Source organism: Rosa rugosa, chromosome 7 (genome assembly GCF_958449725.1).
Source record: "Rosa rugosa chromosome 7, drRosRugo1.1, whole genome shotgun sequence".
Taxonomy (NCBI): domain Eukaryota; kingdom Viridiplantae; phylum Streptophyta; class Magnoliopsida; order Rosales; family Rosaceae; genus Rosa; species Rosa rugosa.
In genome coordinates, this window is record NC_084826.1 from 8,795,062 (window position 1) to 8,820,827 (window position 25,766).

The 25,766-nt window shown below is 38.7% G+C and overlaps 5 protein-coding genes and 1 pseudogene across 5 annotated transcripts; 4 read left to right on the forward strand and 2 right to left on the reverse strand.

Moving 5' to 3' along the window:
• Positions 1–256: 256 nt before the first annotated feature.
• On the reverse strand, positions 257–4,404 carry LOC133720596 (ERBB-3 BINDING PROTEIN 1). Its single transcript, XM_062147009.1, has 10 exons — positions 4,248–4,404; positions 4,025–4,151; positions 3,787–3,871; positions 3,529–3,678; positions 3,281–3,434; positions 1,302–1,517; positions 1,081–1,217; positions 906–997; positions 634–813; positions 257–545 (listed from the first exon to the last, which is right to left on the reverse strand). The coding sequence occupies exons 2-10, from the start codon at positions 4,116–4,118 to the stop codon at positions 466–468; spliced, it is 1,188 nt and encodes a 395-aa protein (XP_062002993.1). The 5' UTR covers positions 4,119–4,151; positions 4,248–4,404; the 3' UTR covers positions 257–465.
• Positions 4,405–6,929: 2,525 nt separating this feature from the next.
• LOC133722402 (mitochondrial succinate-fumarate transporter 1) lies at positions 6,930–8,886 on the reverse strand. The gene is made up of 2 exons (XM_062149296.1): positions 8,179–8,886; positions 6,930–7,530 (listed from the first exon to the last, which is right to left on the reverse strand). Exons 1-2 carry the CDS (start codon positions 8,581–8,583, stop codon positions 6,994–6,996), a joined length of 942 nt encoding a protein of 313 aa, XP_062005280.1. The 5' UTR covers positions 8,584–8,886; the 3' UTR covers positions 6,930–6,993.
• A 1,145-nt stretch (positions 8,887–10,031) lies between these two features.
• On the forward strand, positions 10,032–10,694 carry LOC133722316 (em protein H5-like). Its single transcript, XM_062149196.1, has 2 exons — positions 10,032–10,232; positions 10,401–10,694. Exons 1-2 carry the CDS (start codon positions 10,100–10,102, stop codon positions 10,565–10,567), a joined length of 300 nt encoding a protein of 99 aa, XP_062005180.1. The 5' UTR covers positions 10,032–10,099; the 3' UTR covers positions 10,568–10,694.
• A 1,476-nt stretch (positions 10,695–12,170) lies between these two features.
• On the forward strand, positions 12,171–12,738 carry LOC133722315 (em protein H5-like; annotated as a pseudogene).
• Positions 12,739–18,717: 5,979 nt separating this feature from the next.
• Positions 18,718–19,078, forward strand: LOC133722774 (protein SLE3-like). The gene is made up of 2 exons (XM_062149645.1): positions 18,718–18,853; positions 18,963–19,078. The coding sequence occupies exons 1-2, from the start codon at positions 18,718–18,720 to the stop codon at positions 19,076–19,078; spliced, it is 252 nt and encodes an 83-aa protein (XP_062005629.1).
• Positions 19,079–23,868: 4,790 nt separating this feature from the next.
• On the forward strand, positions 23,869–24,649 carry LOC133721404 (late embryogenesis abundant protein EMB564-like). The gene is made up of 2 exons (XM_062148006.1): positions 23,869–24,070; positions 24,188–24,649. Exons 1-2 carry the CDS (start codon positions 23,938–23,940, stop codon positions 24,349–24,351), a joined length of 297 nt encoding a protein of 98 aa, XP_062003990.1. The 5' UTR covers positions 23,869–23,937; the 3' UTR covers positions 24,352–24,649.
• Positions 24,650–25,766: the final 1,117 nt, after the last annotated feature.

Here is a 25,766-nt window from a genome sequence, read left to right on the forward strand (position 1 = left end):
ACCACAGCCTATCAATAGAATTTCGGCATTTCTTAAACATAAAAAAAATCCACCAAGCTGCCCACATCACAGCCAACTCCATTTCTAATTCACTATTGATTTGAACGTGTCCTGGATTAATATTGTTCTTTTTGGTACTGATTATTTTTCACCACACAGGATTGTCCAAAACAGCAGAACATGAGCAAATTATTCTAACCCACAAAAGACAACAGTCACAACACCCTAAAGATTCAATGTATTTTTTACAGGCGAATAGTTTTAACTGTAGATTTTTATATTTATAGGGGTCAAAATTAAAGTCTAACAACGATAGCATTTCAAGATACAAGGAGTACTAGAAAAGCAAATTAGAGAAAATCCAGCTAGAAAAGTAGACTATGTATTAAATTAATTCATATCCAGCCAGATACAAGGGGGAGAAAAGACCAAAACTGAAATATGATTCGGTAACAAGAAACACGATCATCCTTGAGTTTCAGCACCATTTGTAGCATCCATAGGTTGAGCTTCGGTAGACTCCTCCGCTTTATCACCCTTCTTACCTGCAATGTGCAAAAACATCAGGAACCAAACATTACAAAACACTCCAGCAAATTGATAGCCTACTCGCTCAACATTTGTCCAGCTTACCTTTCTTCTTCTTTCCACCGCCTTTCTTCTTTGTCTTTGTGCCCAAAGCCAACCATGCTTTGATTTCAGGATCATCTACTTGCTTAGTGGGTTGCAGCTCCTGTAGAGGATGAGATGTAATCCGGTCTGATCCGTTTGGCATGAGCAATACAGTGAACTTGATATGAGCAACAAAATCACCTGCAAAACCATCACAATTCTTAGTAGAAGTTCAATACAACCTTCGAGGATAATGGAATCGAGATTTCAAAAAAATAAGAGAAGATTGTTACCAGGCTTCTCATGCAAAACAGGATATGGCTGCAAAAGTTCATGGTTGACACACTCAAGTAAACCCAGACGAGCCCTTTTCTCTTCCAAAGCTCTAATGACAGCAAAACAGACCTCTTTAGAGCCAAAATAAAATCAAAAGAAGCTTAAAAAAATAATAAGAAAAGTTTAACATACCTTGCAGTGAATGGCATGAGGGGGAATTTCTGGCTAATTTCACTGAAAATGAACCTAGAAGCTTTCATCTTCAGGTGATAGCTCTTGTCCACAGCCCTCTTGTATATAGTTGTCTGCTTCTCATCCAGCAGCTTAGGCTGCAAATCAAATTAAAATTTTTGATGAGACCATAAAATAAGAAGTATCAATGCCAGTTGGGCTGATCGTGACTACTTTATTACCTTTCCTTCACCTGTGCTTGCTACTATATCAATTGCATAAACTTCATTCTCCTCAAATTCTGCCTCCTCAACTCTTGTATCTGGATTGGATACACTCAATATGACCTTGTTTGCATCTATCACAAACTGCTTCATCTGGTGGCTAAGAACACCTTCAACAATTTTGCAATCATAAGCAGCAGCAACCTTTTGTATAGCCTCTGTTACATCTTTGTTCTGTAGACACCAAAAAGTAGAGGAACTTATAAACAATGTGATAGAAAACACAAAAGAAAACTAAATAACCAGCTTCACTCAGCAGACTTCATGAGCGGGTGTGTGCATTCAAATTTAAGGCATATAACTTTATATAGATATAACATGCTCTAGGGAATTCACAGAAAACACAATCAGTTTAACCAAAATATTGCAAAGAAAATTAGGTTAATCTATCAGAGTAACTATGACAAAAAAGCCTCATTTGGATGTTGGTCCATAGCTTTTGATAGTATTCATCATATAGAATCAGCCAATCAGGGAACAATACCAATGTCTTAGTTTAGAAGTGAAACATGAAAAAATGAATGACAAAAAAAAAAAAAAAAACAGTGCTAAACTAGAATTCCAATTGCATCAATTAAAATCACATGAAAATCATCTGCAATTGATTGGATTCACATGTAAAAGTCAGACAAATGGCAGGAAAGGGTACATGATCCTCCATCAGTGTAACTATGACAAAAGAAGCTTCATTGGATTCAATCCATAGCCATTAATAGCTTATCATCACGGAGAGATATCATTTTAATTGAAAAGATGATCACTAAACTATATTCCATGCAATGAAAATGAAACAAGCACTGTTGGAGGTATATTCTATCACAGAACACCTCAACAAGCATGCAGGTATATCTAAGGGCACTACGGTAATGTCAGCCTATAGAGGGCAATAAGGATGTACAAAAGAAAACTACGTACAGCCATAAAATCAGATCACAGGCAATCACAATATAGGCAACAGGGAAAAAGAGGAAATCGAGATTACAGATTACCTCGGCAAAGTTGCCTTGCAAAAATAACCTATCCTAAGAGGCTACAGCAATGTTGGCCAAGAGGACATTAAGAATGGACAATGAAAAAAGTCCAACCTAAGCAGCCCATCCATAGCTAAACATGATATAGGCAACAGGGAAAAAGAGGAAATCAACATATCATAATCACCTCGGCAAAGTGGCCTAGAAAGTATATCCAATTCTAAGAAACTACAGTAATGTTTGGCCTTAAAGAACATTAAGAGTAGACAAATAAAACATATCCACTCATAGCTGGTCCGCAGCCAAGGATAATATGGGCAACAGGGAAAAAGAGGAAATCAACAGATCATAATCTCCTCGGCAAAGTTGCCTTGATAGTATATTCGATCCTAGACAATAAAAGTAATGTTGGCCCACAGAGGACATTAAAAATGACCAAAGAAATATGTTCACTCACACCATCCAAAGCCAAGCATATAGGCAACAGGGAAAAAGAGGTAATCAACGAACGATAAATCACCTCGGCAAAGTTGCCATTAAACCATCAGTCTCAATTCAGTGACAAAACTATTGTTGTGTGGTTTGACAGTCACAAAAGTTGCTCAAACATGGAAAATACACATAAAGCACACTGAAAAATGTTAACACTCTACGCCAATCAACTAACCCCACAATGAATACACTGACAATTTACATGAAAGCCAACTCCTCTCCCTCAATTGAACAACAAATACCCCTTCAGTGTAACTATGACAAGAAGCACCATCTGGATCTAGATCCATAGCTCATACTAACAGCTCATCATCAGGGGGTACCATGGACATAAAACATTTAAGAAAAAGAAGAAAAAAAAAACAAAAAGCAACTCATTCAAATTACATCAAACAATGTAGCAACCACAAAATGCATATCAGCATCATCAAGTCCGCAGGTACTACTTCAGATTTAATAGTACACACAAATTACCTTTTTTCCGGGCTTTACAAGCCTCAAGGCAACTTCAGCAGCAGTATTAGCAGCCGCAATGACATCTGCAGCCCTTCCTGTGATGGGCCCTGCTTGAAGAGCATGAGTATGAGCGACTATAGCAATGAACCCATCTATATGACAACCCATATCACTGCAGAAAGACAAAACTCCATTACTTTCATAACTTAAGCATCATCTATTGTACAGTCAGAAAATATAACGAGGGTTCCGAGACAAGGGCTTACATCTTTACAATATCCCCTTCTTCGAGCACTGTTTCATCACTGGCAAGTGGAGAGAAATGGCACACAGTGTTGTTCACAGAAATGGAAGTTGGGAAAGCAACACCTCGTTCAATCTTCTTCTTCACATTTTTGTACATGTTACCAGTTTGCCTTCATAACAAAAATAACACATTACTCGACGCAATAATAACCAAGAATAATCGAAAACATTTTTGTCCACTACAAAAAAAAAAAATCAATGCCAACAACAAAACTTACTCTCTGATGTATGAATCACCTATCTCGCAAACGTCCACAATCTTAGCTTTCGGCTTGCATTCCGATATCACTCGCTGCAAAGCCTCTGCCAATTTTCACAAAAATCAACACACACGATCAACACGAAACCAGATTACATCACAGACAATATTAGCATTTGGTCCACTTCATCAACTCTAGTATATAAGAAAATCACATTCTAAATGCCTAAATATGAGATAAAGAGTGAGAAAATTACTGTTCACAATCTCAGCGGCACTCTTGTATTTGGTGACCACTTCTGGAGAGGTGAGATCCAACTCCTTCTCCTCCCTCTCGTCGTCGGACGACATCGTTTCAAAGCTTCGGAAACCGGATTCTGAAACCTGAAATCGGAAATGGAAAATGTTATAGCAGAAACCGGCGGCGAAGAAGCAGAAGAAGCGGATTGAATTGAAGGATTGGATGAGGTGATACCGGACCTGGTTGGAAGAAAATTTGGGGGAGACGAGACTGTGGAGGCGAGTGTGGGAGCTCAGTGAGTATCGGGTTAGGGTTTATTGGGAACAAATGGAGGTGGCTTACTGGAAGGCTAGGGTTTCAACGTGCGGCTGCGTTTGCTTATATAGGATATTTTGGTCGCTGCTTCTTGTAGGGTTTTAATTTTTATTATTATTAATAATTAATATCACAATAATATACACGTTATTGCTTGTTTTACATTTTTACACAGGTAATTCCTTATTCTTATGATCTTTTCTATTGTTGTTAATTTATTTCATACATCATTTGAATGGACTGGCAAGTAGAGCACTCTTCGTTAGATGGTGCTTGTTAGAATACATTATTTTAGTTTAGACTCTTGTTATTATCTCAGGAGATTCTTTTGATGTTTATTATAATCCGGTGTTTAGGCATCATATCCTCATGTATTATGCAGTTTCATTAATCAAGACTTTAGGTCAGCCACACCTGCCTTTACTTAAAAATATATATATATATATATATATATATATATATATATATATTCGTCCATAATTGGGAATGGCAATGAGAGGCTTGTATTGCCCTTTTCTCATTTTTGTCTTGCCACAATTTTGATGGGGAAAGAAAGGGCAAAAACGAGGGTTTGTATGGCTCTGCTGTCATCAAAAGAGCAAGGAGATCAGCACTGTTAACACCGTCGTTAACACCATATGAGCAAGGAGATCAGAATTATGCTGTCTCGCCATCAAACTTCGTTTGGTTCTTTGAAACTCTGAAAAGCAAAAAAAAAAAAAAGAGTTTCTATTGGGACCTCCAAATCTGCTCACTTGACCTCACTCTATTATGAATTATTAAATGACATATATAACCTACTATAAAATGACTATTAAGGACAATAACTATACCAAAAAATATTATATTTATTTTATATAGACTTTCCAATTCAATAATATTAGATTGTATTTCTTATTATTTTCCTTATCTATTTTCATTTTTCAATTTCACTACATACTCATTAAAGCATTCATATATATTTAATAAGAATTAAAAATATGATTAAGATCATGTGACATAAAAATGTATGATATATATGGTGAACGCATATTGGTGAGGGAAAACAAAATAAATCCTCTTATGATTTATGACCTAAATCTAAGTCAATCCATTATATTTACAAAAAAAAAAAACTAAAAATATTTAAATAATTAATCATGTGGTACAAAAAATACAGAAAAAAAATAAACATTAAAAAAAATGATTTTTTTTTAGAATAAAAACAAATGATTTTTTCATTTTTTTTTTTTTTTGCACAGCTAAAATAGAAAAAAAAATTATAAAAAAAAAAAAACAGAATAGTTCATGGTATTTTCTTATTGATTAGACATTAATTTTTGAAACTCAAGTTTGATTAAGAAATGTATATTTAGTTAAGATTTATAGAGTGATTAAATCATTGAAATGACTAAATTTTTTATTTTAAAGATAATAATTTGTTTGCAAATTATATGAGTAAGGTTATTTGAGGAAGTTTAGTGAGGTTTAGTGAGTAAATTTAGTATTTGAAAATTTGATAAGAGATGTAAAAAACATAGAGGTCAAGTGAGTAAATTTGGAAGTTCCAATAGAAAAACTAAAAAAAAAAAAACTATGAAAGACGAGTTTCACACTGTATTTTCCGTCCTGCCAAGATTCCACAATATGGAATCATTTTTATGAAAAGTCACGTTTGGCAAGCATGCTCACTAGGAATTTTTCATTCTTTTAGCAGTACAATAACTAATAAATTAATACTCTAACTTGAGTAAATATAGTATGGAACAAAAAAAAATTTATGTATAACATATAAACCTGTCAATAAATCGGATTTAGAGCAGATTTGACTAAAATTTTGATCGGTTTAATAATAAATAAAATTCAACGCAACCCAGCTTAATAATCTGCTAGTCCGATATGTTTATCTCTCGGGAATGAAAATAAAACTTAGCATTCGAGGCATATCCACAAAAGGGATCCCCATTTCCTCCTTAATTCCGCTGTGAGTCGTGACTAGGTGCAGTTAGGATATAACCTAGCAGAATCATCTGTTCTATACTACTTGGTAGTTCATGTCATTCCTCCATAGTTTTACCTTACAATTTGGAACCAAATTTAAATGTGGAAAAGGAAACGAGTGAGATAGTGAATCACCAAGGCAAAGAGCAAAGACATCACAAGTTGAGTTCATGTTCTATGCTTGGACATCATAATTCATAAAAGCGCTGATGTTCTGGACGTATTGGATGCTGATGAACAACATTCATGGAATAGCAACAATTTGACGGGCCGCCCGTCGGCAATAGTCATACTAGACTTGTAAGTGGTCGGAGGATACTGTTCCGTTTCTCTTTCAAAATGAATATCACATTGACAAGTCAATCAAAAGAATAACATGAAGGTGGTGTTGAATATCAACCAAAATAATCAATTATGTAGAGAACATTAACACAAAATACATGGGAACACCTACTGACCACATCAAATGCCATTGCTCCCTCTTTTCTCGTGATGAATTTTTTTATGCAATAGGTTCGCTATACGGTCTACTTATTAAACTTGAAAACTTGCTGATAAATTATTAGAGAACTGTTGCTCGTATGAGAAACCAAAGAAACTCGAAGAAGAAATGTTAAGGACTAAAATACCGAAGAATGAATGCTAGTGATGGGATTAAAAACCAGAACAAGCAAACCAATGAGATGATACCTACAAGGGGGCAAGGGGAAGATATTGTTTCTCATACAATCCTATTAATTGGTCAGCCACACCCCACATGATGGCTTGCCCGGGTGGTATCCTCATGAGCCGCGGCAGCAGTCCTTTCCACAAGGCAAGAAGCCCTTCCTCTGCATATATTGTCCTGATGGCATGGAAAAGGCCTTTGTATTTCAACTCACCAACCCCTCTGCCCTGAGCCATGAGCCTTGTTTTGACAACATCAAAGGGACCGGTGCAAATGGGACCTGCTGTTCCTGCGAGGAAACCTGATATCATAGACTGCCATGGCAGCAGGACTCTCCCATCTCCTTCATGTTTCTTCCACAGGAGAACATCAAAAGCATTTTTGGCTGAAAACATAGCCGCCTGGTTTGTCCCATTGCGCATAACAGTTGGAGAAGCCCCCGACCAGAGCCCACGAAGACCTTCCTCCCGGATGATCCTACGAGCACAGTGTACAGGACCCTTATACTTCAGAAGTTCATGACTCAATCCTCTCTGTTGCTGCAGTCTAATTTTCACTACCTGCACCAATAAAATATCAAAACAACAACTTAGCTTTTTCCACTACCCCTCATCAAGCTAATTGTTATAAAATAGTGTGAACATGCATCCATGCTTAGACCGTGGCAAACAATAACGAAAATGGATTTTACATGTGCATCGAGCAACTCAAAAGCTAAGTCTGTCTCCAAATAATCTCATAACTTCCCATTATCCTAATCAAACTATCCCTCATAGTCAACAAGCATCCATGTCAGAACCTTTAAACAAGGAATTCAAACACTAAGGTAGCATCTTAATAGTCATACCACTTCCCATTACCTCATCAACTTAAGTTGACATTCATATCTCAAAATGTATCACACTGAAGAAAGAAAATGGCTTTTCTGTGTCTAATTCCAAACTGAAAAGTTAAGGTTCTCCACATATAGAACTAAAGACATAACTTGATCTTCCGTACTTATATGGTATCCAAAATTTTCAGTCCATGAACTCAACTAAACCACCATACCACAAGGAATAAATCAATAACCTGGAAATGATAACCTCTACACCTTAACAATTCACAATCCACCATGCAAATCCAACAATGCAAAAATAGCAACCTCCTAGATCGAAACACATCCTTACAAATTCAAATGACGGTAATCGTAAAAGAAATGAAGCTACCTCGAAAGGAGTGACAATAACAAGAGCCTCGAGAACTCCGGCACCGAACCCGGAAATGAACCGGCCGTGATTGCTGACCTTCCCGGTCTGGGCGTCCTTAAACGCCCCCTGCAGAACCGCATTGGATCCCATCCTCAGCGCGTACTTCAAAGTAAGATGAGTCGCGAAAGGAGTCAATCCCTTCCAAAGAGCCCGGACGCCTTCCGTGCGCGCAACCGTGGTGCCGCAGTGGATAATTCCCCTGTACCCCCCGGTCCGGTCGAGCTGCAGCCGCGTCTTGATGACGTCAATGGGCTGGAGACACGAGGCCTCCACAATCCCGCCCAGCGAGCCCGATAGGGCCTTGACGTACGGCGGGATGGGCTTCTTAACGGCGTTAGGGGAATCGCTCTGGTTTTTCTCCATTGATTTGTGGGGGGGGGGGGGAAGTGGAATCTGGGTTTTGGCGAGGAGATGAAGTAGAAGAGGAATTGGGTATGTTTTTCTCTCTTCAACTTCGTCTCCTTCAGAGGAACGAGGAGGAGTGGTGACTAGTGACGACGTTCTTCTGGTAAAAGAGGACGGCGAATGCGGCGCGTATAATAAGTTAATAGTTTTTAGGGGTCAAATGAGGTGTGCACTGAAATTTAGAATACAGAGAATCTTGATAAATCGTAAACAATGGTGAAGGGAGCGTGAAGCGATGTCGCGAGTTGGGGTTTGAAACTTTTGAGCTTTGAAGTTTCAGGTGGCCTTGCTGTTGTTGAGTTTAAAACACGCAAGTGGACTTGGGAGTATTTCATAAAGCCCATTTGAGGCCCACTAGAGAGTTCACTAACAAGTGGATGGAATTTAGAAATTCTCACAAAGTACAATTGATTTGTATTATTGGGATTACTAATTAATGAGTGTTTAGAATGACAAATCGAGCTTTGATCCAAGTATGGAAGGCCCAATTGTTGAGGAGATCAAGTTTTGAAGGGAGAATCCTGGAAGAAAATTATTCAACAAACAATCTCTAATATTTGACATCAAATTTTGAAAAGAAGGATCTCTTTAATTTTTTTTTTTGGTATAAAAAATGGTGGCAAAATGTATTACCACTCTGAGGTGACTAGGTGAGACCTGATTTGGATAAAACTCTCTCTAAGAAGTGTTCTGCAGAAGCGGATGATCGAACGCTAAACTTCTTTAAATATCCAGCTCACATTTGTCCAACTTGCAGACATAATCAGTTTCCGCTAGACCAAACCCTTTGAGTTAGGATCTCTTTAACTTGGAGGCTATGAAATTTTGATTGATGACCTATCAAATTAATGCAAGTGGAGTGAAGTTCTATTTTACTCGCTATGATGAAATGAGATTTTTAATGGTCATATTTTGACTTGGTTTTGTAATAGCTAAACCTTAAACTTGACCTAAAATTAAACCTTATTCGGACAACTTGGAAACAAAAGGGAATGAACTAAAAACCCTACTCATAGAACTTAAAAACAGAAGGGAACGAACGGTTGACGAGTAGCTTCATCCCGGAACTGAACCCAAGTGTACGTTTACCCAAATGAAAATAGGCATTATTTTGTTCGATTTATAAAGTTCCATTTCTAGAATTTTAGAATGATCATTCTTACGGTAAAGAGTCACCATGCACAAAGGCATGGACTCGTGTCACTCCTACTGCATATCATCAACTGTTCAAAAGCATCTGCGTGTCGTAAGTAGCATATCCCACTCTCTCCGTCAGCCGCGTTTTACCCTATTACCGTATTACGCGTCAGCTCCTCCTTTCTCTGCCTCTGCTACACACATTCGAAGCTCCTCTATATATAAGGAATTGAAGCATTCCTCCTGGTTCAACTCGTCGTCAACAGGAGTTAGAAAAGTGAATAAAAAGTGTGTGAGAAAATAGTAGCAGTTCAAAGGAGTGAGATTTTAAGAAACCATGGCATCGGAACAGGAGAGAAGGAATCCGCAGAAAAGGGCAGAGCTGGAAGAAAAAGCAAGGCGGGGAGAGACTGTTGTTCCTGGTGGAACTGGTGGAAAGAGTCTTGAAGCTCAAGAACACCTTGCTGAAGGTATCTATTAGTCTCTGCGGTTCTGTGCATGAGTGCTTAATTAACTGTACATTTTTTTTTTCTGTTATATATATATATAAATATATATATCCGAGTGCTTGTACGTACATGTTATATATGTTTGTTTACAATTTAGATTAATACTGTGTGCACTTGAAAACGAACTAGGGCGACACAAGGGAGGCGAGACGAGGAGGGAGCAGATAGGTCATGAAGGGTATCATGAGATGGGCAAAAAGGGTGGTCTGAGCACCATAGAAAAGTCCGGTGGAGAGCGTGCTGCGGAGGAAGGCATTCCGATTGACGAGTCCAAGTACAAAACTAAGAGTCGCTGACGACTAGACAGGATTGTACTAGCTAGTATGCATGTACTGCTTCTGTTGTGTGTTGCAATTAAGTGTGTAACGACCAGTGAACGTGGTTGTTGTTTGTTGTATATATAATAAAGTAGTGAAAGTTTGTACCCAGTAATTTCTGTTTTAATCACAAGTGCCGCTTTATCGCATCCCAAAAGATTTTGGTACCTGATTAAGTTAGAAAAATTAACTGGAATTTAAGACTTTGATTTGTAACACAGCAGGATAAAACAATGCAAGGGCAAGATGCAGAAAGCAAAACCAGGGCAAACACCAAATAGAAGCAATAAGCACATATATTGCCATATAGCTAGGGACACGTACTTCAGGAACTGAAACAAAATTTGGACGACGTACAACTCTACAAGTATCCGGGACTTGAATTCCGGAAACGTTGGCTCAAGATAGAGAAGATCACTTGTCCTTACGGTAGAAGCTAAATGGTTGCTTTTGATCCTGGACCGACAGATGCCGGAGTAGAAGGATATTCCAAATTTTCATATCGAATTCAAATTCCTTGTGACGCAAGATATAAAATGAGTTTTCGTTTTGGGAGAATTTCACAAATTGTCATTCAACTATGACTCATTCGACACTTTGGTCACTCAAGTTTCAAATATATCACTTTGGTCACTCAAGTATTACACTGTCATTCACAAAAGTCACTTCGTTGTGAAAAAAAATGCCCCTTAGGTGACTTTTGTGAATGACAGTGTAATACTTGAGTGACCAAAGTGATATATTTAAAACTTGAGTGACCAAAATATCAAATGGGTCATAATTCATAATTGAGTGACCAAAGTGACTATTCTCCCTTTCGTTTTTTTTCTCTCTCAACCTTATTGAAGTAAATTTTTGGAGAGGCGTACTTTGGGGAGGTTTTGTATCCGGCTTTCATGTGCATCCACTGCATATCCACGTGCAGGACGTATAAGATTCAATTAAGACTTGTGCTTGGTTGTGTTTTTCAAGCACAACGATTTAGTTTTACTACTTCAACGCATTTACACTATAAATCAAATTAAGTACGTGGTTTTTGTTTTTGTTTTTGTTTTGTTTTTTTTTTTTTAAGAATGCATATTGCTTGGCTTTTAAGATCATTCATCGGATGAACTTATCTTTTTTATTTTTTTTCGAATGAAACTGTGGCAGGGATCTAGCTATACATTAAAGATCGAAATACCCAACTTTGATTTTGGTATAATGATGAGAAGATTCGATCGATCTCCAGGTACCCTGAAGAAAAAAAAAAAAAAAAAAAAAACAAGGAAGATGTATAAGAAGATAAGTACAAAGCTATGGATCGGTCTGATCGAATCAGTGAGTCACCACAAAGCTATGGACTTTGGACTCGTGTCATTCGTACTGTATATATTATATATCCAAAAGCACCGGCGTGTCCCTGTACATCTCTCCATCAGCCGCGTTTAGCCATTCATACCGTGTCAGTACATCCTTTCTTTGCCGCTCCAGACCTTCAGTCACCTTTCAATTAAGCTCCTTTAATCCTCTATTATAAGAAGCCAATTAATACCTCACATTTGAACTCGTCGTCAATTGATCGAAGTTCATAGATAAGAGAAACAAAGTAGTGAGAGTTTTAACTTTATAAGAAAATCATGGCCTCGGAACAGGAGAGAAGGGATCCCCAGAAGAGGGCAGAGCTGGACGAAAAAGCACGGCGGGGAGAGACTGTTGTTCCCGGTGGAACTGGTGGCAAGAGCCTCGAGGCTCAGGAGCACCTTGCTGAAGGTACGTATTAGTTTGGCTATAGTGTGACATGCTTTGTGTGTTAATTTGTTTTCATTAGTTTAGCTAACGTTTTGTGCTTGCATGGTAATGAAGGACGACACAAGGGAGGGGAGAAGGGAGGGCAGACAAGGAAGGAGCAGATAGGCCATGAAGGGTACCATGAGATGGGCAAGAAGGGTGGACTCAGCACCAAGGACAAGTCCGGAGGAGAGCGTGCTGCTGAGGAGGGTGTTCCGATTGACGAGCCCAAGTACAAAACTAAGAGTCGTTGATCCAAATGATGAGCCTCTTTTAAGCTCGAGACCTAGCTAGCTTGGCTTGTTTACGTCTTGCTATGACTAGAGTAGGGATCGATAATGTATTATGTGTAGCGTACTGTTGTTTCTTGTTGTCTAGCTATGAAACTCTTGGCTTGCTTTACTTCCTACTTTTCTTTCTTTAATTATTTATGAATTGGACTGCTAAATAACGGCTGTTTTATCTCCCAACTTGTGAAGACATTCTCCCAGTCATGATCGAGTTCATGCCTCTGTCATGTTTTTTTTTTTGGCAATTAAAATAATTTATTAAATAAAAAAAATAGTACCGAAGGGGGGACATGAAGCCAATATCCTTTAGAAGAAATAACAAAACGGAAAGACAACTAAAACATAAACATGATTAAGCAGAGCCGGTTGAATCAAAAATCAAGACGCACAACGTACAGGTGTCCGATTGCGGGTAGGGTAAGGGTCTCATGAATCTCTTTTGGACTTCAATTTTTTATTTTGAGATTTTGGGAGAGACTTAAAAAGATTCTCATCTTCCACAGTTGCTTCACCCTCATCAAACCAGGAACACAGAGGACTTAACTCAGCCTGAGCATATGTATGATTACCAAGAGGTTCTTCATTTTCCAAATCACCCCAACAGAACTTAGCTTTATGAACATCAGATTCTGACTGAGCCATATCTTTAGGTAACTCCTTAGGGGAAGGAGTTTTGGAAATAGTATCCTCTTCAATGATAACATCCGCTCCACGTTGCACATCATCACTAGATTGTATCTCTGTGGTCTCTCCCTCGCTATCAGTCTCAGACTCATTTGCGAGGGCCTGGAAAGCATTAACAGTAGGTACAGCTACAATACCTGCCAAACCTCCCACAGACGGAGGTCCTAGAATTGGTGAATGCACTCTTGGAGAAGGTGCAGCCAAAGGAGAAAGTTGTGTCTCTGGAACCTGTGAAGTCTCGACCATGTCATTATGTACTATCCGTGAAATCCCAGATGATGCATTAGGATCAGCAGAGGAGGGGTCTCCAATCTGTTGAACCACCTCCACCACTTTCTTAGCAACGTAGACTTGAAAAACATTACTCTTCTTTGCACGATGTCGACGGGATCGACTTCGTTTACGCCCCCTCCTTGAATTAATGTCATTCTCCTTCACTTCCTTTGCTTGAGAAGGACGAAGCCAATTACAAGAATTAATAGCATGACCCACATTACCGCAATGAGAGCATGATAAGGGCAGATGTTCATATTCAACTTCCAAAACTAGGGTTCCACCACCCTCACGTTCTACCATAATTTCCAATGGGGGTTCTGTGGAAAGGTCAATATCCACCAAAACCCTTGCATATAGACCAAATTACTTTCGATCAAGTGTGTTCGCATCAATCCTGATGGGGACACCAATTCCATTGGTGATTTCAAAGAGTGTTTGGGCTTCCCAGTACTCGAGTCCAAGATCCCATAACCTCACCCAAACTTGGGCATTTGTATTGCGCTGACATGCAGGGGAAAAATTAGGAACCCAGCGCATGAATCTCAATGTTCCAGGCTTCAAAGCAATGGCAACCATCGCCCAAATTCTTGACATACAATCCTCAGATGCAAATTGAAAAGAATAGTAACCACGACCCATTGGAATGATCTTCCATTGACCGATGTTGCCCCAAAAGAGACTAAGTTTCTGGCGCAGATCTTGCAGACCATAAGAACTTTCTGTCGATGCCAGTTGCAGACGACCGATCAACATAAACTTGCAATTCTCCAAACCCAACTGATAACCATCTTCAGAAATTTTAACAGTAGTTCTGCCATCCTTAATCACAGGTTGGGGCAGATCTGATGTTGGGATTGCTGATGAAGTCAAAAGAGAAGCAAAAGTTTTTTTCACCTTAGGAGCCCTAACTGGTGTCGCAACATCCAAGAAGGACCAATTGCATACCACACGTGAATCACCCATGGCTCCCCCAGCAAAATCGGTGAGGAAGCGAGAGAAATATTAGCGAAGGAAAACCCTAGCCCCCATGGCTACAGAGTTTTCAGGAGATTTTTAATGTATTGCAGAATTGTCATGTTCTCTGTTGTGAACTTTTAAATATGATTCTTGTGATATATAACTCCCTTCCATTTGGTAGGAAGATGGGAATAAAGTAGCAGTTATTTAGAAGTTCATTTCCGAAGCAAGAGAGCAGAATTTCACCTATCAATGCATTGTAGAGTCGATTTCAAATTAGAGCTAGATGAAATCATACAGTAATCCTTATTGAAGGAAAGCCTTTGTTTTAGCAGCGTGTAGATCGAACGTCTGAGGACAAGGATGGTTAGCAGAAAATTGATTTAATACAGAGAAGTAAGAAAAGATCACATATGAGACATGAAAAGAAAGTCTTCAGTCTTTGGTGAATTTAAAAAATAAGTATAAATATCTGTCCTTAAAAATTTGTGCAACTTTATCTTTCGAATTTGATCTAAAGATATGTTATTTGATTCCTTCAGAATTTTTTTCGAGTTATTCGAAACACAGAAGTCGCCACCGCGACAGGTGGTCCTAGACTGCCAAGACCAAAAACCATACCAAAACCATCGAGCTACCGACCAGATTCTTTTGCCACCACCATCAAAACCGAGTCAAACCAAGTAGAGTATCACGCACCGAATTAAGCAACGTCAAAAAGAAACCAGACCAAAGAGGGAACCTGAACTGCCACCAGAACCCAAATAGCGCAGCAAAACGTTAAATAAAAAATAAAAGAAACCCTAGCAAAGCCCTAAGAAACCTTATAAAAAAAACCTTTTGCAACTTTCCCAATGTTACCAACGTTCCTAAAACCATTAATTTTGAACTTTAATTAATCATTATGAACTTTTTCCTAAAATACGTTCCAAGAAATACAGTCTACTTCTGGAAATCCTCCTATAATCCCAAGGGATTCATTTTTCCTTACTCCTTCCTGGCATTAATTACTTGCATTTTGTTATTTTATTGCATTAATTATGATTTTCATAACAACTTTTTCAACAACTTTCCCAATGTTACCAACATAGTAATGACAAGTTCATGTGAATTTTGGTGGCGTTTGGTAACAATTCCTCATATGTGATTCTAAATTAGAGGAGATAGAAACATATCCAACACCGTATTTAGATCTAATCAAAGTAACAACCACTAAGCTCTTTCCAGACTTTTTTTTAAGGAATCAAATATGGGTTAAGTCTTCGCCCTGAAAAGAAATTTTTCTAAAACCATTAGTTTTGCACTTTAATTAATCATTATGAACTTTTTGCTAAAATACGTTTCAAGAAATACAGTCTACTTTTGGAAATCCTCCTATACCCCCAAGGGCTTCATTTTCCCTTACTCATTCCTTGCATTAATTACTTGCATTTTGTTATTTTATTACATAATTATTCATAACAACTTTTTCAACAACTTTCCCAATGTTACCAACATAGGAATGAATAGTACGTTCAACGACAAATAATATTTTTGTCAGGATTGCGAAAAGGTCAGTTTGGTTTCTGGGATCTTTATTGTGTCACATTCAAAACACACACACAAGTGAAAAACAAAAGTTAACAAAAGGAATAGTGGTGAATTTGAACAATAAGCAAAAATTTTAAGAATTGTACAACATATTGGCCCCTCCGAAGATCAGTACATTAGGTTTCAAAGAAATCAGAACGCTACATGACTTTCAAAATCTGACACACTTTTATTACAGGATGTCAATAACACCTTTAACTCTACGCAATTATTCAATTTTCAAAGGGCAATTTTAAGTCTTCATCTCTCCCCATTCTCTTTCTAGCTTCTTCCTCCATGCCTCCTTCTTCGATAACAAGGTTTGATTTGGACACCCAAATTTGATTTTCTTCTCCTCCTCCTTATTCTTCTTCCTTCTCCATCTTCATCCCTCCCTCCCTCCCTCCCTGATATCAAGGTTTGATTTGGACTCCCAAATCTGATTTTCTTTTGCTCCTCCTCCTTCTGCTTCCTTCTTTTTCTTCTTCCTTCTCCTTTTTCCTTCTCCTTCGTCTTCCTTCTCCTTCTTCTGCAATTTTTATTTTATTTTTTTATGAATCCTTAAAGAGACGATTTGCCCTTAGAAATTTGACCAAAATCACACTAACTAACGGATGATGTAACGATAATGTACCAATTAATTGTGAGTCAGGATTGCAACTTCATGTACCTTTCTGATTTCTTTAAAACCTGATGTACTGATCTTCAGAATAGCCCATATGTTGTGCATGTACGGTTCTTAAAATTTTTTCCAAACAATAATGAAAGTACAAGGAGTGGATGAAGTAATGTATTATTTTACATTATCTCCAACGTCCACATCCATATTCCTATTACGTGTCAGCTACTCCGTTATATATGCCTCTTCACTTATCCTCCAAGCCCCCTCCTCCAGTCCTCGATATAAAGCAGGCATTCAACCCAACTCAAGTCCCCATTAAAGTATTAAACTAAGTTGTAGTGCATATAGTATCCTTGAAAAATTACTTAAGAGAACAAAAGGAGCTAGTGAGACTGAGAAGTCATGGCATCGGAACAAGAGAGAAGGGATCCCCAGAAAAGGGCTGAAATGGAAGAAAGAGCAAAGCGGGGAGAGACTGTAGTTCCTGGTGGAACTGGTGGTTTTAGCGTCGAAGCTCAGGAGCATCTTGCTGAAGGTACACACACACACACGGGCTAAACTTTCCCTTGTACATGTTATTTTTGTTAGTTTCTATTAATCTATTTGTTTAGCTAACGTGTTTGTGTGCTTGCATGGAAATGAAGGACGACACAAGGGAGGGGAGAAGGGAGGGCGGACTAGGAAGGAGGCTGATGTGGCATAGGCCCAAGAGACGAGTCCGGAGAAGAGCGTGCCAATGAGGAAGGCATTACAATAGACGTGCACAAAACAAATAGTCGCACGCCGAAATGATCGGCAACCTTAAGAAATAAACTTATTTGTAACTTGGTTTCGTCAGTGGCTGCCGTAAACTAGATCGAGTAGGTGTAATAGCAGTAAGGTATCGTTCGTGGGTAGTGTTGTTGCTTGTTGCGGAATGAAGTAGTGCAGTTTGTTTTTCAGAAGCTAGCGCAGAGCGCGTTGTACCTCTCTATTTGAACGTAAAGCTACTCGAGTACGTTTCATAACTAATTAACCTGGTATTTACTGATTTAATTTGTTATTGTCAAATACCTTTATCAGATTTCTATTGGCACTTGATTAAATTAGGAGTTGCGCGCTGAGCACCGTATATTCAGGAATCAACAATTGGTACGTACATATGCATAGGCCAAGAAAGACTTGCATTTCGACTACTAGGCTATTAAATTTCCTATTTAACGAATGATTTCTGAGAACAATTTAATTACTGCAAATGATGTTAATCAAACATCTAAATTCAGAAATTTCAAAAATATCATCTGAAAGGAAGATGTACGTAAGGACCATTAATGCATCTATGTATGCCATCCTGCCCCAAATAATAATTTTATCAAAGTTTGGTGAACTAAGGCAGGACTAAAGCCGACGAGCTATAGGTAAATAGGTATGCAGTTCTGTTTTCCAGTAAAATCTAAGATCACGACATTTAGAATACGTTACATTTGAGAATAGTGGTCCCTCAAACATCACTAACAGGTTTTGAATGAATTCATCATATTATATATACCTGAATTTTTTTTTATGACAGCAGATTATACCTGAATCTATTACTTCATCATAATAGTGGATGCCTAAATTACTTCAACATAAGGTGCAGTATCATATTGGAGATATACTCTCTTCTGTTCTCTCTAGCAACGGTGCGGTTTTAGATCGAGTCATCACAAAGCTATGGCCTCGTGCCATTCTCTCCGCATGTCATGAAATGATCAGGCCGCCTGCGTGTCGTTAAGAGCATAGCCCTACCTCTCTCGTCAGAAGCATTTACCCTATTACGTGTCAGCTCCTCCTTTCCTTGCCTCTTCACTGACCTTCCAAGCCCTCCTCTACATAAACCAGGAAATTCCTACCAATTCAACTCAGTCAGATAAGTTAAAAAGTGAATACCAAGTGTTTGTGAGAAGTAGTGTTAGAAATAAGGAGTGAGATTCTTAGAAATCATGGCATCATCAACGCAGGACCTCAAGGACCCCCAGAAAAGGGCCGAGCTTGATGAGAGGGCAAGGAAGGGAGAGACTGTTATTCCTGGTGGAACTCGCGGGAAGACCCTCGAGGCTCAAGAGCACCTTGCTGAAGGTACGTATATATACATGCATATGAATCTTCTATGTTATATATGTTTGTTCAATTGCTTTGTTTAATTAAGTAACGTGGTGTGTGTGCTTGCATGGTAATGAATTATTAGGAAGACGCAAGGGTGGACTAAGCACCACGGACAAGTCTGGAGAAGAACGTGCTCGCGAGGAAGGTATTCCGTTGAATCCGCTTGAGGATAAGGAAAAGCAAGAGGGACGTCGCTGAAATGATCTATGGTTGATGAAGAATCAAGTTAGTCGTTGAACTTGGCCACTCTATCTAGTTGCACTTGGAATAGGAATAATATGGTTCTAGTATAGTTAGCACATGTTGTTGTGTTGCTTGTTTTCCACGTACTGAAGTAGTGTAGTTTGTATTTAGAAACTAATAGTCGGGCGATAGTCCGATCTAGTATCCATTTGTATGGAAATAAGTAGTCGAGATACGACCTAACCAAGGCTATTTAGAAACATCACTTCAACTCCGCTTCATTAACACACAGAGAAACAATTTTATGATATAGCTTCTAAACAAGGACTAGCTAGCTTTGGTCAATTAAGTCTAACTTGATGGCTTCAATCACCTCATGCATGGTGCTTCATAAGGGAGTGTGGTTCTTTTATAATTGTAATCCTTCAATTCTTTTCGATTGAAAAAGAAATGAACCATTTTGTGGCGGAAGCTTACTTGGGAGCAATAAAGATGCATCCGAGGCCAAGAAGCCTGGTTTGGTAGTCTAATTGGCCAATAATTTTTGTTTCCCACACTCAAAAAATACGGGACCCCCTTCATTGGGAAGATCAATTTCCACCAAGGCCTCAACTTCATCACCGGGTTCCCAGGGCTTCAACTTCGATCATGGAGGGCCAACGGCGGGAGATAGAAGATAGCTTAATTAGCAAGAAGAAAAGAGTTTCATCATATAAGTAACATAATTGACAGATCGAAATCACAGGGAGGGGGTGTGGGGGTTATTGATTTATTTTTCTTGAGGGGTTATTGACGTATTTTTCTTTATCTCTACTTTAATAAAGCAAGGAGGATTTTCATCTTTGGAGAACGTTTGAACTTTCTAAATTGTCCTGATTAGCAAAATAAATTACACAAAGCATGAGAAGGAAAAGAGACGAGACCGAGACCAAAATCTGTCTTTTGCCGACACGGAGAAGAGGAGACGAAAAAAGAGAGAAGAGAACAAGGGAGGAAGAGGAATTTGGAATTTGGATCCGATCTGATCAAAATTTCAGGAGGTGACCGAGGTAAGTTCCGGGATTTCCAAGAGAAATGTGCAATTTTTACATTGGAGCTGCTTATATCCCACCAACTCTTTTCTGTTCTTCAAACTCATTTCAATCTTTGCATGTCATTGATTTTGGGGTTGGATCATGCAGGCATTGTTGAGGTTAATTGTCATTCAATTTGAAGATTATGAATTTTCAAGGAGGATGAGCGCAGTATCGAAACAAATTGATGTTCGATTGATGTGGTCTCGGAAATATTAAGGATATTGGGTGTTTAAAATAACCGAGAAGAAATGATTTGGTGTCCTTAGTAATTAATGGGCTTGCGCTGAATACGAAAAACAATGCAGTTCAGAACCTTTGAGTGATTGTCATCTATTTGAAGTGCTTCGGTGATTCTTATTGATTAAGGATTCGATATTAGGATTCAATGTGAACTAGCAATCTCGCAAGTAAAGTAAATGTTATATCTCGAAGTTTGAAGTTTGGTTTGATTCTGAAAATTAGAAGTGATTATCAAATAAGAATCAGTGAATATTGATGAGAGATTTAACTATCAGGCGCTAGCTATCCAATGCGAATCACAGTACTGTTACTAGTTCTAATAAAATGAGAAGAAAAATGAGAAACAACCTCGGGATATTATTAGTCCTCTCACAACTCCACGCCTAGAATAATAATATTCTCATATTTCTTCTCAACTGATCACTACAATTTATTGATCATTAATTCTTTATTGTAATAAAATATCATGGATGTATTATGTATATTTCGAATTTTCGACACACGGCTCATAATCTGAGGAGTGGTTTAAGGGGTTCCAATCTTTGACGGCTTTCCTAAATTACTGGAGGCCACAAGGAAAATGAATACTACTTTACCAACTCGATCAATTACTGTAGATGGCTATACCATTGGAGATAATCTCTTCTGCTAGCTATGTGTTAAAGGTGTGGTCGCTAGTGAGTCACCACAAAGCTTTGGACTCGTGCCATTCTTACTGCACACAATTAACTGTTTCCTTTAACCATAGCCGTACATCTCACCATCGATCATCCGCGTTTACCCCATTACGTGTCAGCCACCTCCTGGCCCTCCTCCGTATGAGGAGGCATTTCCTCCCAATTCCAACTCAAAAGTCGGCTGAAAAGTGCAAACCAAAGTGTTTAGTGAAAACCAAGGCAACAAACTGTGAGATATCATGGCATCAACAATGCAGGACGTCAAGGATCCCAATAAGAGGGCTGAGCTTGATGAGCGAGCAAAGAGGGGAGAGGAAGTTATTCCTCGTGGATTTGGTCGGAAGAGCGTTGAGGCTCAGCTCCACCTTGCTGAAGGTACGTATTTTGTATAAATACAAGTGGGTATGTCTACACACACACGATAGGTTTGTTATGTTTCTGTGACTTAACGTAGTGTGTGGTTGCATGATGGTAATAAAGGACGTAAAAAGGGTGGACTGGGCACCAAGGACAAGTCCGGGGACGAGCGTGCTCGCGTGAGGATGGCATTCGGGTGCATCCACTTGAGGAGAAGGAGAAAAAACGAGGGTCATCGCTGAAATGATCAGCAACTATTCTAAGCTAGTGAACCTGGGTTATCTATGTGTGCTATAAACTTAAAACCTAGTTGTACTAGGAATAGTAGTGTATCCTCTGTGAACTAATATGTGTACGTTGTAGGTTGTTGCTTGTTATGGAAGTTAGTTGTCTAGGGTAGTATGTGTACGTTGTAGGTTGTTTCTTGTTGTCGAAGTCAGTTGTAAAGGATAGCATACGTTGTAGGTGCTAGAAATCATGGTGAAAGCGGAAGAGCAAAGAAAATGGCTATGGAGTTTGCAGAAACCCTAGAAATCTACGTACAGAGATGAATGAAGAAGTCGAAGTAGCTAGAGAGAAAAAAGCTACCAAACTTTCTTTGATACTGTTTTTTACAACTGAGCTAAGCTAACCATTATGAGCTGATTAGTTCCTTTTTATACTAGTACATGAATAACTAACTCTAACAGATCAATTAGCACCGACTAATTGCTAGCTGTACTAACTAATTACTAACAGCACCATGAGAAATCTGACACGTATCCTACTCCAATCTATTACTGCAACTAATTTCTCTCACTTGATCATTGCCTGGATGAGTGACATGTGTGCATTCTGTTGATGATGAAGCTTGTTGATTGAGATTAAGTCTTGAGCCTTGATTTGGTTGACTTGATAGATCTGTGCATTCTGATCCTTGATTGTCCTGACCTTGATGATCTACATTCTTCACTTTATCAGTAGGTTGTTTCTTGTTATGGAAGTCAGTTGTCTAGCTTTGTTTAGAGGCTGTTGGTCTGGGCGGATGGCGATGGTCTGCCCTTGTCTTTCTTTATATGCAAGTTGTGTGTTTGTTTCCGGTATCAGAACTCTGGTTTCTCATTTAGCGGGTTATTTTCTGCTTTAATATATATGTTCTTTTCTATATCCCATCCCAAATAAGCACCGGGTAATATGGCAGTGCATGGAGTACTGATGCATGTTATGAAGGTTGTCCAGTGACATGTAACTTAATTCCAAACTTCAAAATTTCAAATCCCCTCTTATCATCCTTTGCAAGTAGCAAAAATTATATAAATATGACAACAACATAAAGTTCCTTAACAGTGCAAACACTTGAGAAGTATGGAAGCTGAAACGGAACTTGACTTAATTACAACTGTACCCAATTTCGGATTCCAGAGAGTGCTAGAAATAAAGAATAATTAGAAATATCCACCACACATGAAGCAAGGGCTATCTACTCGAAGATAGTTGTTACGTATTTTCATAAATGAATTGCAATACTGGTGATGTCTGTATCAGAGCTGGCAACTGGGACTGCGAAGATATTGCTACTGTCAAATGTGCAACTGATTGACGATGATCTAGAGTACCCTTGATTTTTTTTTTTCCTTTTTGATGACAAATGAAATTTCAGTGAAAGAGGAAAGGAACTTGCATGCATGCTGAAGAAGCAAGACAACCAAAGAAATAAAATCTGCCTAACAAACTGAAGAACAGCAAACCAACTAAAGAAATAAAAACAGTCATGATGAGATATTATTATATCTCTAGACCAAATAGACACCCCGCTTACGCCGATTTAACAATTTAACCGCATTTTTGAAAATAAATTTTATTTTCCAGATTTTATCCTTTATTACTTATGGTCACGTATAATTCATCTACAGAGCTTGGCGGCCAGTTCCATTTTTACATAAGAGAATGGATGGATCGTAAGTCGTAACACATATAGGTAAGGAACTAGTGGGTCTTTACAACCAGACCGTAGCTTAGGAATGCTGCATGCTGCATGCACTAAGAAAAGAGATCGAGAGTGAAAATAATAGGATCAGCTTTCAAAAGCACAGACGGAAATAGCTGAATAGTCATTGCTGGTGGCAGATCGAAAGTTAATGTAAAAGCAATTGGCAATATTTCACTGTTACACAAACCTCTTCTTTTTCTTCGGTGTGAAGAAACCTTATGAGATAATAGAGACTGCTCTCACTCATGAAACGGTGCCGTTGGCTAAAACTGTCGGTGACCACAGGGCTTTTGAACTCGTACGTGCCATTCTTACTGCATATTATTAACTCCTACGTGTCGTGAAGAAATATCCTACATCTCCCCATCATCCGCGTTTACCCCATACGTGTCTGCTGTTCCTTTCTTTGCCTCTTCACTCACCGAAAGTAAGCCTCCTCTATTTAAACTTGGCATTTCCTCAACGTTCGACTCACCGTCAACTGAAGTCGACAAGTACCTATCCAAGTGTTTGTGAAAATTTTACTAACAGATCAAGGAGTGAGACTGTAAAGTCATGGCCTCAGAGCAAGAGAGAAGGGATCCCCAGAAAAGGGCAGAGCTGGACGCCAAGGCAAGGCAAGGAGAGACTGTTGTTCCAGGAGGAACTGGTGGCAAAAGTCTTGAGGCTCAGGAGCATCTTGCTGAAGGTATTAGCATGTAAATCTATGTTGGTTGTGCCCATTTTCGCTATGTTATACATGTTATGTTTGTTTAATTAGCTGAGCTAATGGTGTGTGCGTGCTTATTGCATGGCAATGGATTAGGGCGACACAAGGGAGGGGAGACCAGGAGGGAGCAGATAGGTAATGAAGGGTATCCTGAGATGGGCAAAAAGGGCGGATTGAGCACCAAGGACAAGTCCGGTGGAGAGCGTGCTGCTGAGGAAGGCATTCCTATTGACGAGTCCAAGTATACTAAGAGTCGCTGATCGAAATGATGAGGGACTTCTAAGCTCAAGACCTACCTTGGCTTTTCTAAATCTGGCTATGTAGTGTTTGTATTATTAGGAGCAAGTCCAATGTACTTCTTTTTTTGGTTTGTAGGTCTTCTTTTGTTGCGTCCAAGTTTGTTGTTGTAGCCTCCTTTTAGAGGAAAATGGTCAGGCCGTAGTCCGACTGTTATTTCTCTTTGTATGAAAGTTTAGGCTCGTGTATTACTGGTAAGTTGGTTTTCATTACTACCCTCCAGTTCTTCTATCAGCTCTTGTTCTTCTCTAGTATATATACCCCGATAAATTAGAACACCGACTGAACAGGTCTGACCAATACCTACATTCTTGAAAGGTATTGAGGTAGTGGACTAATGTGCTTTGTTGAAGGTAATAATGAAGCGATCATGAAATTCAAGCCATTTACCCTTTGTCACTTGTCAGCCTTCAAGAACTTGGTTCTGCGATGAAATAACCTCTCTGAGACAACTCATTTACTAAAATGCATGCACATTAATTGATGCGTTTGGATGGACTTCCACAAAATTTATTATCAGATTGACCATTATACACTTACCGAACGTGAAATTTAAGCTTTATGAAAAATGTGATAATTGTTTGATTAGATGCTGTACTCTCAAATGTTACTCTTGAAACCAAGAGTAAATGGCTAATAAGTAAGAACGATACATAATTGACAATTAATGTTATTCCCGAATAGGCACCGAGCATGTTAAGTGGTGCGGTCACACAAGATTTCTGCGTATTCAACTTTATTTACGGATAGGTCTCGAGTATATTCAGTGGTGCGGTCTTACAAGGCCTCCGAGTTTTAAATATGTATATACATGTATTATCATAGTTATTATATTAATTTAGTTACTATATTAATTTGTGCAATATTTGTTTGCACAAATATATGCAGAGGTTTTATGTAGTCTGCTTGGTAAAGGTTTCTGTCTCTTCTTCCTTGTCTTTGATTCGGATATTCCTACGATTATTCTTGCACTTGTTTTTTTTTTTTAGGCATCTAATTCTTGAAATTGATTTTCTGTTGAATATAGATTGCGACTTTTTTTTTTTAAAAAAAAAATAGACATTGGAGTTTTGTAATGCATATGTACTTCATGTTAAGTCTTAGTAATATTGACGAAAAAATATTTTAGATTTGTGAGAGTTAATTGCTTGATTCCTGCCCTTGTAAGGGAGACAAAAATGGTGCTAACTAATCACCAGCTTAATGTCGACTACATATTTCAACAAACTTCACGTTGCTGTGCTTGTGCCGTTCTAAAGTTGTGGTCCTGTGGAGCAGATGATTGGGCTGCATGGACAGTGAGAGGCATGACGTCTCTGCAGCGCATGTAACATTGTAACTCAAGAACTGTCCAGGCAGCTCTTCGAGAAGCGATTGA